This window comes from Podarcis tiliguerta (assembly GCF_965153285.1).
Source record: "Podarcis tiliguerta genome assembly, chromosome: 1".
Taxonomy (NCBI): Eukaryota; Metazoa; Chordata; class Lepidosauria; order Squamata; family Lacertidae; genus Podarcis; species Podarcis tiliguerta.
The window spans coordinates 25,447,407-25,462,773 of NC_139534.1; the positions used below are offsets into that span (position 1 = coordinate 25,447,407).

The following is a 15,367-nucleotide window of genomic DNA, read 5'->3' on the forward strand; positions in this document are numbered from 1 at the left end:
ACTTTTCCCTTCCTAAAAAACTAAGGGGGAATGTGTGTGCGTCTTATGGAGCGAATGCAGGCTGCGCAGCTATTGCTGAAGCCAGAACAGCAAGAGGGATCATTGCACAGTGCTCCCTCTTGCTGTTCTAGCTTCTGGCTTAGCTGCACACAGCCTCTTCAGGGCAGCGGGGAGCCTTCATCCCGCTGCCCTGAAGAGGCTGCACAGCTATCCCCGAAGCCAGAAGAGCAAGAGGGATCAGTGCGCAGCGATCCCTCTTGCTCTTCTGGCTTCCAGGATAGCCACGCAAAGCCTCTTGAGCGCAGTGGGAGTGCTCCTGCCTCTTCGCTCAAGAGGCTTTGCGTTGCTTTCTTGTTTCTTGTTTTCCTCCTCTAAAAACTAGGTGTGTTTTATGGTCGGGTGCGTCTTATAGAGTGAAAAATACAGTAGTTGCACTCTTCCCCTGTGGCAGCTATAGAGTGCAAATGAAGATTGCAAATGGAATGAGATGGGTGTCCTCTCTCTCCCACATCTCCTCCACAAGGTTCATATTCTCTCTTTATCTTCTCCCCCAGATAGTTCATATGCCACAAGTGAGCTGCTTTGGTATGCATTCCTTTGAGGGCTAGGGTGTTTGCAAGGCTGTTTGGAAGATGGAGCTTCAAGGAAAGGAAAGAGGTGCTAAAATGGCTAGAATAAGTTGATAAGCTGGCTAGACAGAGATTTTCTTTTCGCACAACCTTGGCTGGTTTGCTTTTTTGTGTGTGAGCTATTTAGAACAGAGCAATATTTTGTATAGCTATTCTCATGGGCAAAAGACTTCAAGGTTTTTGGATTCTAATTTGTTTCCATGAAACCTAAATGGTGCATTGTGGCTGTCCCCATTTTATGGATGGGAAACTGTGACATTTAGACATTGTGTATTGTCAAAGCTCCACAGATATGGTAGCTGGAGAGACCTCTAGCACTCTGAAAAGCTAGTGAGAAACGTCTCTGTCAACAGAAGCTCATGGTTTTGCTCTTACTGCCTGTGTCTGCTAGTTAGTGTATATTAGGGATGGGAAAATTTTAGGCTTATGGGATCTAATTTTTATTTAATTTTTTTCACTGGAACCAGACCTCAGTGCAGAATAGTGACTGAGGACAAACACTGAGAATTAAAGGCAGGGTACCTCTTAGCACAGTCCAGGATAAAGATCCATTCTGGGTTCCTCTCCCCCCCCCCAATGCTTCCTTTGTTTCAGCAGCTTAATTCAGGATAGGGAGGGGTCTGCCTTTTTGCTGCTGCTATTGTTAGACGGGGGAAGGCGGGTGGCTCTGTGGGTTAAACCACAGAGCCTAGGACTTGCCGATCAGAAGGTTGGCAGTTCAAATCCCCGCAACGGGGTGAGCTCCCGTTGCTCGGTCCCTGCTCCTGCCAACCTAGTAGTTCGAAAGCACGTCAGAGTGCAAGTAGATAAATAGGTACCACTCCGGTGGGAAGGTAAATGGCGTTTCTGTGCACTGCTCTGGTTCGCCAGAAGCAACTTAGTCATGCTGGCCACATGACCCGGAAGCTGTATGCCGGCTCCCTCGGCCAATAAAGCGAGATGAGCTCTGCAACCCCAGAGTCGGTCACGACTGGACCTAATGGTCAGGGGTTCCTTTACCTTAATTGTTAGACAGTTGGGAGTCAGAAATCTATGACAACCTGCTGAAAATCCTTTAGAAATCTACTAGGAGACAAAGATAAATATGGTATAGGAGATCTTGAGGATTGTAGTGTCAAAGACGTGCTGGCCCCTTATTTTAGTTTTCATTTTTAGCTGTGTTTCCATTTTGCAATCGCCTCCCCACCGCTGCCACCCCAAAGCACTTGCTTAACCCAACTGCAAAGGAAGTCTTTTTCTCTGTTCTTTCTTTCCTGTGCCTGCCTGACGAATTCTTTTGAATGCATACAAGATATCTGTGGCCTCCGTCCAGAATCCAAGCTTCCTGTTTAGCATTATCATACACTTCCAAACAGACTCAGCCAACTCAGGAGGTCTTGCTGCCGCAAAATAGTTTCTTTCCAACTGTCCCAGTTTGCTCTTCAGTTACACCCCCAAAGGGCTTCATACGTTGTGCGGATCCATTGCCCTATGCTCAAACACAAGCATCTCCCTTCCCCTCCCAGGCTACCGCTGTAGTGGGCTAAATTGCTGTGACGTCTTGTATGTAGAAAATGCAAGTGGCGGGGCTGCCTTGACGAAGCTGTTTCACTGGTAGCTGTTAATCGGCTATAGAGGTGAAGGGTTAGCTCTTGCAGCGCCAGCTTTGCTGTTCATTTACTGCTTTGTGCTAGCAGCTGATGTGTGTATCGTTGGCAACAGCCTCGAAAGGATCTGGGAGCACAGCGAGATGCTCAGAAGTGACCTGAAGCAGAGGAGAAGAATTTTAAAAGGGCCATTAAAAGCCCGTGGTGTAAACAATAAGCACAGTTGTTTAAACCCAAGCTTTTGAAAGGCCATCACTTGAAAATGTTTAGCAGAGGAAAGTCTTCCTCCTTCCTCTGAACCTTCACCCTTTGATATACAAGTGTTCCAAGATTTATCAGAGGTGGTGGTGGGGTTTTGCAGAGAAAGAAGCTGGCCAGTACTCCAGCTGTGAAAGCCCCAAATGGTCAGAGGTTGGTGCTAATAACCAGACCCTGAAATTGTACCTGCCCCTTTAAAAGTTCCGACGGCAAAAGGATGAGGGTGCAGCTGTTGCATTTTCTCGCCTGCCCTACCGTTTGTGGGTCAAAAGTAAGAAATTGTGTGCTACATCAGGGCTGTTGGAGCAGCAGAGTGTGAGATCCTGGGTGCCTACAGCTGGTTGCGTTGCTTTCGAGTTTTTAAAGAAGTCCTGGCATAACCTTTTGGCAGGCAGCTGGAAGCTCTACAAACAGCATGTAATGATACTGTGAAATACTGTAAGTATTTCCTTGGCAGCCCATCCCACAAAGATCAGTGGGACTCTAAACTCGCGCTAAAGTGGTTTCAGATTGCAGCCTAAATTGGGCTGAGAGAAGATAAAAAGAAGAGAGTGTCTGAAACAATCATAGATCGTACTCTGCTTTTAGCCAAGCAGAAATGTATGTATCTTTGTGGGAGAGGAGGGGGCTATTATGCCCATACTTTTAGCATTGGCTATATGGATGAGAAATGTTTAAAGTGCAGAATGAATTTCAATTAAGTATAGTGCTGTAGGTCTGTCTCCTTTACTCACGCATTAATGCTAAAGATGATAATAAAGTAAGGTTTTTTTCCCCCTTTTTCTTTTGACAGACTAATTAATCACGTTAATGTTCATGTACACTTACGGCAGCACGGACAATCTTATGCTCAGTCATTTGGGAATAAAGTCCCACAGAGCTTACTTCCTGCATCGGAGCAGTCTGTTAAGTTGGCAGCTGTATCAATTTGATTAAACAGCCTTTTCACAAACTGGTGCCTGGTTAGGGGCTGGTTTCCTCAAAGCTTGCTTTGCAAGTTTGTGTGTGTGTGTGTGTGTGTGTGAGCGCACATTTTCGGGAAGAGGAGGGGACGGATGTGAAAGAAGTGTGGCTTTAAGGAAGGACATGAAGAAGCAACTTTTAAAAGACAGCCATGCATGTTTTAATCTCTTCTGTGGTTTCAGAACGCCATTGGGAGCCTCCCTGGATGAGCAGAGCAACGCAGTTCTAAAGGGTAAGGATCCGAGGCCTTTTAAGTGCATTTCTGTTTTCCTGCTTGTTTGTTAGACCAAAAAAATCCTAATTCAAATGCAGGTTTCAGCTGACGGTGTTAGAAGTTGTTGAGCGGGCTTCTGCAAGCCTGAGAGCAGAGGAGACAAATGGATCTGCAGTTTTTTTAAACTGAAGGAACTCTTAAGCAATATTTCTCTTGTGATAAAGATAAGCTGTGCTGTTTGTGAGAGAGAGAGGGAAAGAGAGAGAGAAAGGCAGAGAATGAATATTAAGTATTACACTGAGAAGTAGGTCAACCCCTTTCAGCACAATCTCTGTTGGCTTGCTCCGACCGAACTTGCCACACCTGAAAAGTTACCACTTGCGCAAACCAGAATGCAAAAGTTCAAAGTACAACAAGACGCTGCAGGTAGCGACAGGGCAGCTCCGAAGCCCTTTCAGTAGTTGCAGCTCCTTTCTTTCAATGCGCAAGGGAGACAGGGAATGTTTGATCCAGGACGTTTCCTTGGCTTGAGACTCCTTGGTAAGAGACCTGCAGGCTTGCTTAAGATGCATTCTGTGTTCTATGCGGTGCAGCGGTAACCAAAGGTGCGTGGTACTCATGGCTCTGAAATGGCCATTTTCTTTAGCTTGGGCATGGAGCTCTATGGAAGTTACTTCAATGCATCTTTTCTGTCTGTTGTAAGACCTGCTCTCTGCATTGAAAATAACAATATCTCTTACCTTGAAGCAGACTGAGACACTGCAGAGCACTGGTCTGGTCCCCAGATTTGAGCTTGGAGAGCTCAAATTTGGCTTTCAAGAACAAGGATTTTATATGCATGGCTGTCATTTGGTGCTTTGGTTTTAAGTGGGCAATCCAGATAACTGGAAGGGGAAACCACAATGCTAGATGTTGATCACTTCAAATTGGCATCTTTTCAGGCATGCTGGTAAGAAATGGAGGAAGCTTTGAAGATGATTTATCCCTGGGAGCCGAAGGTAGGTGTGGTGTTAAAATGCATGCTTGTTCCCTGCTCCCCAAATCAAAATCAAGCAGCTTGTTAAAAGCAAAACCGTGTGTAGTGCAAGATTTGCTGAACTACAGCACTCATATATGAGCATTGAGATTGCTTCGAGTCGAAGTCCAAGGACATCTCAAGTCGATAGATTCTTCATCCCTGACCTAGTCAAACTACATGGGCTACATTGGTTGACAAATAAGGAGAAAGAGGATGATTGGAAAAACATGAAAAGTCCTTTTAAAGATCTGTTGGTATAGCTACAGATCGGTCTCTGAACCCAAAAATCAGATATGTATGTTCATCTCATTATTGACATTGGTTAAGTGTAGGGTTTGGGGGTTGGTTGCTTGTGGTTTTTTTGCAGATTTTGTGTGTGCACCTGTGCAAATGATTACACAAAATTATGTTTGATTGGATGCTGTCACAGGAGGGTGATGGGAAGAAGAATAGCTGTACCATAGGCAGGGATGGCAGCTGCTTCCCACAGCTGATATTTTGTACCCAAGATCCAGTGGCTCTGCAGGTGTCATGTATTAAGCGGAGTAATGGAAGCTTTTGCTATTGTGGAGGTTGAGAGTTATGCAGAGCAGATCTGAACCATGCAGGAACTGAAAATTGAATTTAAGGCAACCTGTCATCCTCAATATACTGTGCCCAGGAATTTCCTAGGTTTATGGGCTCTCTTGTACCCCTGCTCAGTTGTATTTTGCACATAAAGGGCTGCTGCTGCTGTCTCATAGCAGCCATGATGAAACAAATGTCCTTGCTCTGCCAGTTCCCTTTCTTCGTTATACATTGGTATTGGAGCATAGTCTTAAATAGGTCTTGGAAAAGGCTTGTGTGCAACCGCCATGCCCCTAATTCTAACCTGATTTGTAGAGTCTACTGCAGATGTTACACAAGACGTGTTCAGAGCATATATGGTGAAAAAAAAAACAACAGCAGAATTTGTCACTGCCTATCAAGTGGCTATTGTTCTTTGGGTGACTGCATATAGTCTGGTGCCAACCATTTATTTTTCCTGTCTTTCTCCTTTAGCTAATCAACTGCATCAAACCGGCGAGCAAATGGAAATCTGGTGAATATTCACACTTCTGGTTTGGGAGTCATGTCTGGCAAGGGGATAAGCTACCAGGCAATCTATATAAAACATTAAAAAAGTCTAATGGGTTGTTACTGAAGGAGGTCCTTTATTGTGGGAAATGTTTTTGGAATCTGAATTAAGTAAATACCAGAATTTAAAGCAAAATAAACTGAAATCCAGTGATCTTAATTCAAAAACGCCAGCGGTAGCCCAGATCCCTACAGGCACAGGGCTCTTGCTGCCAAATATAAAAACACAGAGTTTCTTTAAGGTCTGGTTTAAAGATGAGGTTTGTGTCATGATTACATTACCTACTGAAGGCGTTCCGTTCATCATGTGAAGCAGTCAGTTGAATTCAGTAGCTGGAAGGAGACGTAAGTGCAGCATAGAATACTTCTATATTGAATATAAAGAAGGTTTTGATCACATAAAATACAGATGAGCATTTCCCCCCTTCTTAACTTACACATCCAGACTGTTTCAGGAGTTGATGAGGTTTTCCACAAGTCATTTTATGCTTATTGTCTCACCAGCTTACCAATAATATACTGAAGACAGTTAATTAGTCATTTGGGGGTTTTTTTGTTTCAGCGGGTGATATTGTAGTGCAATGCACCCCCTTCCTTTTTCCCCTTTTGTTGTGTATTTCAAAATACAATTTTGCTGTTGTTTTCGAAAAGAAGTTGAATTCATCAATGTCCCTGAACAGTGTAAAAGCTTTAGGGGTGGTTTCGTCTTCTTCCAACAATGGAGACAGCAGAAGCTCAGAGATGAGAGTGAGGGTTGTTGTTGTTGTTGTTGTTGTTTTGGAGGAGTTCTGATGCTTGAGGTACGAATATTGCAGCTGTCTGCTCTTAAGTGAAGGGCGTGCATTCTTAAGAAAAGAGAAATGGTACACTATTGGATTTTTGGAGTGTTCTTGAAAGAGGAAGGAAGCTAAGCTGTTCTTTCAATGCCTGATTCATTTGTGTTGTCAGTAACGGCATGTTGGCAAAGGACAAGAGGCTGCAGTTTCATCAGAAGGGGAGAAGTATGAATTCCACTGGCTCGGGGAAAAGCAGTGCAACCGTTTCAAGGTAAGCAGTATTGATAACCCTGGGACTAGGGGTAGGTACAGACCTGACATTAGGTTGGGCCCACTGTCTACCTTTCTGTTGACCCAAAATGCTGGCTATAGTCAACCTGGCCTCTTGCACTTCTCTGTGCTGGAGCCTGGGTGGCTTCCCATTTTTAATTCCCCATAATGCATCTGGGCTCCCGAGATAATGTCTCTGCAGAGCTGGGCTCTGGCACTGTCAATCTTTTAATAGCTCAATGGAATTTCTTCTTTCCCCCCTATTCTGCCAACAAAAATCACCAAGCTATGTTATCTGTTGATGGCCTGAGTGCCTGGTTTCTGCTTTTTTGAGGTATATTCACAAACTAGCACCTCCCTGGAGTTTTATAAGCTATGGGAAATACTAAATGTGATAAGGGAAGCCATATTTGTTGTTCATGTATCTGCTCTTTTCAAATAGACCTGATTTTTTACATCCATAGATGATGAAAGTTGAACCTCTCATTGACTCCCCATTTTACATCTTACTCTCGCTTTCCCCCTCTCTGAGTCAGAGGTGGGATGAGGGCAAAGTACCTGGGGACAGGAAGCTGGATTAGGCCCCTTCACTTGCACACCCATTTACAGGATGAAATAGCTCCCAATTTGTACCTGAATGAGATGCTACACATGAGCCTGGCTATACTTCTGTGTTTCCATAGGATTTTTTCTAAGGACCAATGAGAAAGATGTACATTGTTTTGAACAGCATAACACACACTAGAACTACTACATAACCAGTTACAAGATCTATTGTAGTGGTGACTAGATAATGCTATGTACCTTGGCTACTTCTGCTGTCCAAAGCATAAACCAGTTAAGTTGAATTGTTTGGAGTTGAAACTGTAGTCACATAACCCTCACCCCTGGGCATTGGTTCCATTGATCTGATGTTCTTTTTAGTAGATGTGCCCAAGATAGCATTGTAAACTTGCTTTTGAGGTGGTAGATAGCACTTGTCTCAGAAGCATGTTCAAAACCCTCAAGACTCTGAAATGGTATACTGGGGACTGAAGCATTAAATTTGCATACCAAGCCTAGACACATTTCCTTGAAAGCAAGTTTTGCTTTGATCTTGAAGTTCCTCTCAAGTCAGCAAGCCAGAGATGGCTATCGAATGCCACCTCCAGTTCAATGAAGACTACAGAAAACAGGGGCGGGCAATGCAGGCAAGCTTCCCATCCAACTTGTGGAAGGCTAAGGTCTGGAGTGAGTAGCCTCCTGCATTTGTGAAGGCTCCCTGTGCACTTTAGAACCCAGAAAAATCGGGGCTCCAAAATGTGTGGGCAGCCTCCACAAGTGCAGAAGTGTGATGCAAACTTCTTCTTTGTCCTCACTATTGAAACACCTGAAGAGGGTTGTGGTCTCAGACAGGTCCAGTTCCTCATTCCTCAACACATGTTCTTGGAAGTAGACCTTGCAGACTCCCAGAAAACAATTTCATCTTCTTGAAATGCTTAGAGCCGTAGCCTACATCTGTTTTAATCAGAGGACTTCAGTTTAAGCAGGATGTAGTTCTTGCTTGCATAGTGGTACCTCGGTTTAAGAACAGTCCGATTTAAGAACAATTTGGTTTACAAACTCCACAAAACCGGAAATAGTGTCTTGGTTTGAGAGCTTTACCTTGGTCTATGAATGGAATCCAAATGGTGGAAGGGCACCGGCTGCAGGAGGCCTCATTAGGGAAAGCACACCTCGGTTTAAGAACAGTTTTGGTTTAAGAGTGGACTTCCGGAACTGATTAAGTTAATAAACCGAGGTACCACTGTACTTGTCTGAAAGGACAATAAAAAAAAGGGGGTGAAAAGCGATTATGGGGTGTTTTTGTTTTTGTCTAGTGTATCTGAACTCCTGGAACTGTATGAGGAAGATCCTGAAGAGGTCCTCTACAATCTTGGATTTGGCCGTGATGAACCAGATATTGCTTCTAAGATTCCATCGAGATTTTTCAATTCGTCGTCCTTTGCCAGGGGGATAGATATCAAAGTGTTTCTGAATGCCCAGTTGCAGCGCATGGAAGTGGAAAATCCGAATTTTGCATTGACCAGTATGTATACTAAATTAAGAGCACGGTTTCAAAATTGCTGATGTCATGTTGATGGCCTCAGGAGCGAGTGTTTGGGGCCCCATCTACAGTGCACGTTTAAAGCAGGATCACACCACTTTAAATTATAGGGGCTGTAGTTTGTTCAGGCTACAGGGGTGAGGAGTCATTGGGGAAAGGCCATAGCTTAGTGAAGAGCATCTGCTTTGAAGGTTTTGGCCCCAGGTTCAGTCCCTGGCATCTCCACATAGGACTGGGAGAGACCCCCAATCTGAAATCTTGGAGAGCCACCTCAAGTCAGTGTCAATAGTATGGAACTAGATGTAGCAATGGTCTGACTCAGAATATGTGTCATGTCTGGTTGGCTGTAGAGGAATGGTGAGAGGAATCAGTTGAAGAACCCTCATGGGGTTCTTTGAAGGTAGGGCTAACTTTGAAGGTGACCCAGAAACTACAACTAATCGAGAATGTGGCAGCTAGACTGATGATTGGGAGTGGCCACTGAGACCATATAACCCCGGTCCTGAAAGACCTACATTGGCTCCCAGTACATTTTCAAGCACAATTGAAAGTGCTGGTGCTGTTCTTTAAAGCCCTAAAGGGCCTCAGCCCAGTATACCTGAAGGAGCATCTCCACCCCCATCGTTCAGCCCAGACACTGAGGTCCAGCTCCAAGGGCCTTCCAGTGGTTCCCTCCCAGCAAGAAGTGAGGTTATAGGAAACCAGGCAGAGGGCCTTCTCGGTAGTGGCGCCTGCCCTGTGGAACTCTCTCCCATCAGATGTCAAGGAAATAAACAACTATCTGACTTTTATAAGACATCTGAAGGCAGTCCTGTTCGGGGAAGTTTTTAACGGTTGACATTTTATTGTGTTTTTAATATTTTGTTGGGAACCGCCCACAGTGGCTGGGGCTACCCAGTAATATGGGCGGCACATAAATAATAAAATTATTATTACTATTATTATTATTGTGGTGGTGGTGCATGGTGGGATTCAGAGGAAAGGATATGAAACCACTTTGAGAGGGGTGGATGTGAGTTAAGGGGGCAGGGACCTGGGTGGGCAAAAGTGGTGAAAAGAGCCGATGCTGACCTCTCTCTCCTCCTGAAACATTTCACCAGAACTTTGCTAGATGCAACCAAAATGTATAGTTTGTGTAACTTGAAAGGCACAAGTGATTTAAAGACTAGCCTATTGGCAGTAACATTTTGTATGTGTGTGTGTTTTCCTTTTTCATGTAATAGTCAAAATGACATTTTAATAATGAAATGCAATAGTTTGGAGTACGAAGTAACAAACAGCTGTTCTTAAAAATAAAATAAAACGATTGGCTTTTTAAAAAATTGAATTTCGGAAAAGCCCAAGGCTGTGGGTACTCTTTGACAGAGACATTTGAGGTTTAGCAATCTGGTGGGCCTTTGCCTGCTATGTGTTTGTTTTTACCTTTGCAAGTTCCAAGCAGCTTCATTATTGACTCTTACAATGCCTCCCATTGTTCTCTTTGTCATCTCTTTGTTTTTTTGTCCTTTTGCCAGGCCGCTTTCGTCAAATTGAAGTGCTCACCACGGTGGCCAATGCATTCTCTTCCTTGTACTCCCAAGTCTCTGGCACTCCGCTGCAGAAAATTGGGAGCATGAATTCGACCGCTTCCAGCAAAGAAGCACCCAGCCCTCCGCCTCTGACGCGGAGCAACACGGCGAGTCGTTTCATCAAGACCTTGTCTAAACTCAATCTGTACGGGAGCCCGCAGGCAGGCGAAGGGGCCGGCAGCCCTGCCGCCTCACCAGTCGAGAAGGGGAAAGCCGAAAGTGGGGCTGAAGAAGCGGAGGCGAAAAATGAGCCCAAAACTCCAAAACACTTCAAAGCTTCTCTGCTGGCTACGGTAAAAGAGGAGACGCCAAGCAACCAGGCCACTGCGGCTGAGGGTCTCAATGCTTCGGGAATTTCTTCTGGCACGAATGCAAAGCAAGGAGATGGTACTGTGCCTCCTGAAACCAAGGACTCGGTTGATTATTCAGATGAAAAAGCTGCTGCTACAACATCCAGTAGTATCGAGAGTGATGCGCTAGCACCAGCCAGTTCTGGGCTCGAAGTTAACGCCGAACTGCAAATAACTCCTGCTCCCGTGTTGGATAAACAGCCCTGTGCTTCAATAGCCAACCCATCCATTGCCAATCTCATGTTGCAGCAGAAGGACTCGTTTGAGATGGAAGAGGTAAGTGGAAAGGCATTTGTTTGGGCTATGTGCAAAATCCCCCTTGGTCTCCTATGCTAGGTGCTGGGCGAAATATCAATATATCATCCAAAATCGGATTGAAGTCCATATCGTGATACTGGTTTCGTAATTTTTGACCTGGCAAAGTGTCGTGAATTGTGGTGTGTGTGTGCTGTGCAAAAATCACAAGGTGGGAAAAACCGTAAAGCCAGCCAGTGCTTCTCTCGATTCCTGCAGCCCATGTTAACTCTGCCGACTCGGCTCTCCCCTGCCTCCCGCAGGGGGGCAGCGAATCACGAGAGCAGGTGCCAGCAAAAATCATGATGTGGGGAAAACCGTGAAGCCGGCCAATGCCTCCACATAGCTCCATCCTTATTTGAGACATCGTGATATATCAGCATACAGTGGTGCCTCAGGTTACATACGCTTCAGGTTACAGACTCCACTAACCCGGAAATAGTGCTTCAGGTTAAGAACTTTGCTTCAGGATGAGAGCAGAAATCGGGTCCCGGCAGTGCGGCGGCAGCAGGAGGCCCCATTAGATAAAGTGGTGCTTCAGGTTAAGAACAGTTTCAGGTTAAGTACGGACCTCCGGAACGAATTAAGTACTTAACCCGAGGTACCACTGTACTGCAATGTTTAGCTGGTGATATTTCACAATCTTGAAAACTGGATATCGCCCAGCCTTACCCAGTTTTGTATGCTCCTTCGATCTAGAGGTAGCATATAGCCATCGTGACTACTAGGAAGCACCAGCGAGCTTAAGTACAGCTGATGTGCTAAAATGATGACAAATTCTTGCTAAATAAACATCTGCATTCTGGTTAGAGGCGTTTTAAGTCCACAGGAGTGGGAAATCCAGCTTTTCCCAACAGGAATGAGGCAATTCCCTTTTAAAAAAATTATTTGTGTTTCTAAAACTGCATATGAAACAATGAGTGTGTGCCGGGAGTGCCCAGCGGCCTTCTGGTCTGCATTGCTTTGGCATGTTTTCATCAGGCATCGCATGGCAAGCTTACATTCCTGCAGGTTTTTCCGTGCTATCCTGGGGCTCCTTTAGGAAGTCTGTTGCTGTCAAGATAGCCAGTGTGGGAGTGAGTCAGGGCAAAGTTTCCTCAGGAGCCCTGGCCTCTGCCCTCTCAGCCAATCACTATTCTCTCAAGTCTATGTCCCATATTGATATTGGCTAAGGAGGCGCAGAGGGGTGGATTGGGCGGCGGTTGCAAGTTTGCAGGGTACAAATGCTGGCGGGGCTTTGATCCTGGGGTCCAGGCAAGGGCGGGTGATGACAAATGATCTGGTCCTTCCCCCTCCAAAAATGCCACCAGGAAAAAATAGAAAGGTGGGAACACAAGAAGCTTAAGTGTACCCAACCGGGAGCAAGTAGACCAAGGCAACGCCTCCGAAAAGCCAGACCGTAGCAGAAAGGCTTGTGAGATGAGCTTTTTCAATATGTATTTGATTCTGTAGGAAACTGCATTAAGCTGTTTTGCGTGTGTGCATGTGCATGTGTGGTGTTGTGGTGGTTTTTTTAAAAAAAATGTCATTGAAGTAAACCTGTCACTAACACAGTGTAAATTCTGATACTAGTGCTAGACAATGATATGTAGCATATTATATCCCTGGGAATTTTCAGTGCAGCTACAGTCGGAGAGGCTTTCTTCCAGGGTTGCAAATCTTGGATGTCCAGCTTCTTCAAGTGACTTTCCTTAGAAGATTCAGGAATGAGTTTGTTTTTGCGAAGAGGTTTCTAACCTTCATTTTGTTTGTGTGGCTGCTGAAACTGCAAGGCTCTGGGAATGGGGAAGCACTTCTAATATTGAGGGTGAACTAAATTCACTCACCTGGGTCTTGCCTGTCGGCAGAGAGCTTTCTGCTCTCTACTTGCTCTAGTTGCACCTTGCCTTTCCCGACTATTCTAGCATTTTGCCATTAGCCCCGGTGGCACTGATTTAAATCCACCACGGCTGCTTCTGATGCACACTGAGATTTATATAGAATTCTGTTGTTGTTTTTAATTAGATGGGGTGGCAGGACTCAGGGCCATACTGTGAACTTGGCTCTGATCACAGTGAAGTTGAAAAAGTGGCTGGATCTGGTTATTGGCTTGCAATGCAATGCATATTTCAAAAAGTGAAAATCCGGACACAAAAGTTTGTTGAGCCTTTTTGGGCAAAGTTGTTGAGGTTTTGTGTTTGTTTGCAAAATCTCCAAAAAATTTGAAAGTTTTCTGCTATTTTTAAGGAGATTTGCTGAAAAATTGACACTTCTGGCATGGGTTGCCATACGCCCTGTTTTTTACCGCTTTTCAAAAATTCCACCTGGACGTTATTTTTGATGGACATATCCCAGATATGTCTGGGAAATCCCAGACTTATGGCAGCCCTTTGCAACAGTGTGCCTTGGTAAAGAAATGGTGGTTACTTATGAATACGAGTAGAATTTTGAGACTTGTTTGTGTAGCAGCTTTCTCTTTCTGCTTTCCTTGTCCGTCTGTCTAGATGTTCTAGTCCAGCCTGGTGTTTTCCAGATGATTTGAACTATAGCTCCGGTCATCCCTGGCCATGCTTGCTGAAGATGACTGGAGCTATGATTCAGGCATTTGGGGGGGGGGGGGAGGCTGCCGGGTTGGGGGAGTCTGTTCTCATCCAGGCTGCCGTATAACCACAAGAGAGTTCCTGTTACGCTGTGAGATTACATGATTAAAGGCTGTTGCAAGCCCAAATCTCCCATTCCCAGAAGAGGTTTGTGTCTTGTTCCAAGCCAGTTCTGCTGCCTCTGTGTGCAGTTCCTCAGAATAACTGCTCGGAAGAGGCTGCCTGGAGCAGCTCTGCATGAAGCTCACAGCAGTATTTGCATAGGTCACTATTGCACTTTCATAAGCCTTCTTCAGACATTACTATTATGCTATTATTATCCTATTAAGGAAACATGGGACGTGGGTGGCGCTGTGGGTTAAACCACAGAGCCTAGGACTTGCCGATCAGAAGGTCGGCGGTTCGAATCCCCCAACGGGGTGAGCTCCCGTGGCTCGGTCCCTGCTCCTGCCAACCTAGCAGTTTGAAAGCACGTCAAAGTGCAAGTAGATAAATAGGTAATGCTCCGGCGGGAAGGTAAACGGCATTTCCGTGCGCTGCTCTGGTTCGCCAGAAGCGGCTTAGTCATGCCGTCCACATGACCCGGAAGCTGTATGCCGGCTCCCTCGGCCAATAAAGCGAGATGAAAGCTACAACCCCAGAGTTGGTCACGACTGAACCTAATGGTCAGGCATTCCTTTACCTAATAAAACATGTGAGAGGCACAGAAGTGGGGAACCAAGCATGCCAGCTCTGCTCCCTCCTTCTCATCTTCATCCCTCGTCTTCTTTTCACTGACTCATAGAGTTGGCAGTGACTCTGAGGATCATCTAGTCTGGGGTTTCCTCAACTTGTGTCTCCAGCTGTTTTTGGATTACAGTTCCAGTCATCCCTAGCTGGTCAGGGATGATGGGAGCTGTTGCCCAGCAACATAAAGAGAACCACAGGTGTCCCATCCCAGGCTAAGCCTTTGTAAGGTTCTAAGCACCTACATCAAAGTTCCCTCTGGCATAGAATCTTGTTTAGGATGAGGATTAGACAAGGGCAGTCAACGGAAGTGGCCATACTAGGATTTCTAGAAGGAAGCTGAACTATTTTGTGTGTGTGTGTGTGTGTGTGTGTGTCTGTGTGCCTGTGAAATCCATGTGTATTGTGAATCAAGGGATCAATTAGCCTCATTATAGAAAGGAACAGGGAAGAGAAAAATTAGGGTTTTAGCTAAACTGTGGTCATCTTGCTGGCATTCATTTCCTATTCATCGTGTGTGTGCTTCTTGTGGTGCTGTAGTTTTAGACCCTAAACTGTCTTGGAGACCACTGATGGAAAGGGAAAGGTATACATAGAACCATACAGTTGGTTGGGACCCTGAAAAACATCTAGTCCAACTCCCTGCAATGCAGGAATATGCAGCTCTTATTGATAATAATAATAAATAAAAAAATAAACAAATAACCACTACCGAGAAGTGCACCATGCTGTAACCAACTGAGCTATCCATGTGGATCATCTTTATTTCATTTCTTTTCAAATATCTGCATGTATCTCTGCTGGAAAATTTGAGCTCTTCTACTCATAACAGCATCATCTCTGACATCACAGCCTCTATGTTGTCCAACTTTAACATCATACTGAACTGTTACAGTAAAGCCATTCTTTGAGGACTTTGCCATTTCAAGCATTT

The 15,367-nt window shown here is 45.0% G+C and overlaps 1 protein-coding gene across 6 annotated transcripts in view; it reads left to right on the forward strand.

Moving 5' to 3' along the window:
• The window catches only part of ITPRID2 (ITPR interacting domain containing 2), a 66,210-nt gene that overhangs the window by 23,094 nt on the left and 27,749 nt on the right, over positions 1-15,367 (forward strand). For 5 of the 6 annotated variants that reach the window (XM_083406042.1, XM_083406041.1, XM_083406043.1 and 2 more), the window contains 6 exons: positions 3,619-3,668; positions 4,592-4,648; positions 5,710-5,749; positions 6,733-6,831; positions 8,690-8,898; positions 10,431-11,110. In XM_083406042.1, coding sequence (XP_083262168.1) covers positions 3,619-3,668; positions 4,592-4,648; positions 5,710-5,749; positions 6,733-6,831; positions 8,690-8,898; positions 10,431-11,110 — 1,135 coding nt within the window. Of the gene's footprint in view, positions 1-3,618; positions 3,669-4,089; positions 4,191-4,591; positions 4,649-5,709; positions 5,750-6,732; positions 6,832-8,689; positions 8,899-10,430; positions 11,111-15,367 lie in introns of those variants that run through there. The other variant, XM_083406045.1, reaches the window with a different exon arrangement.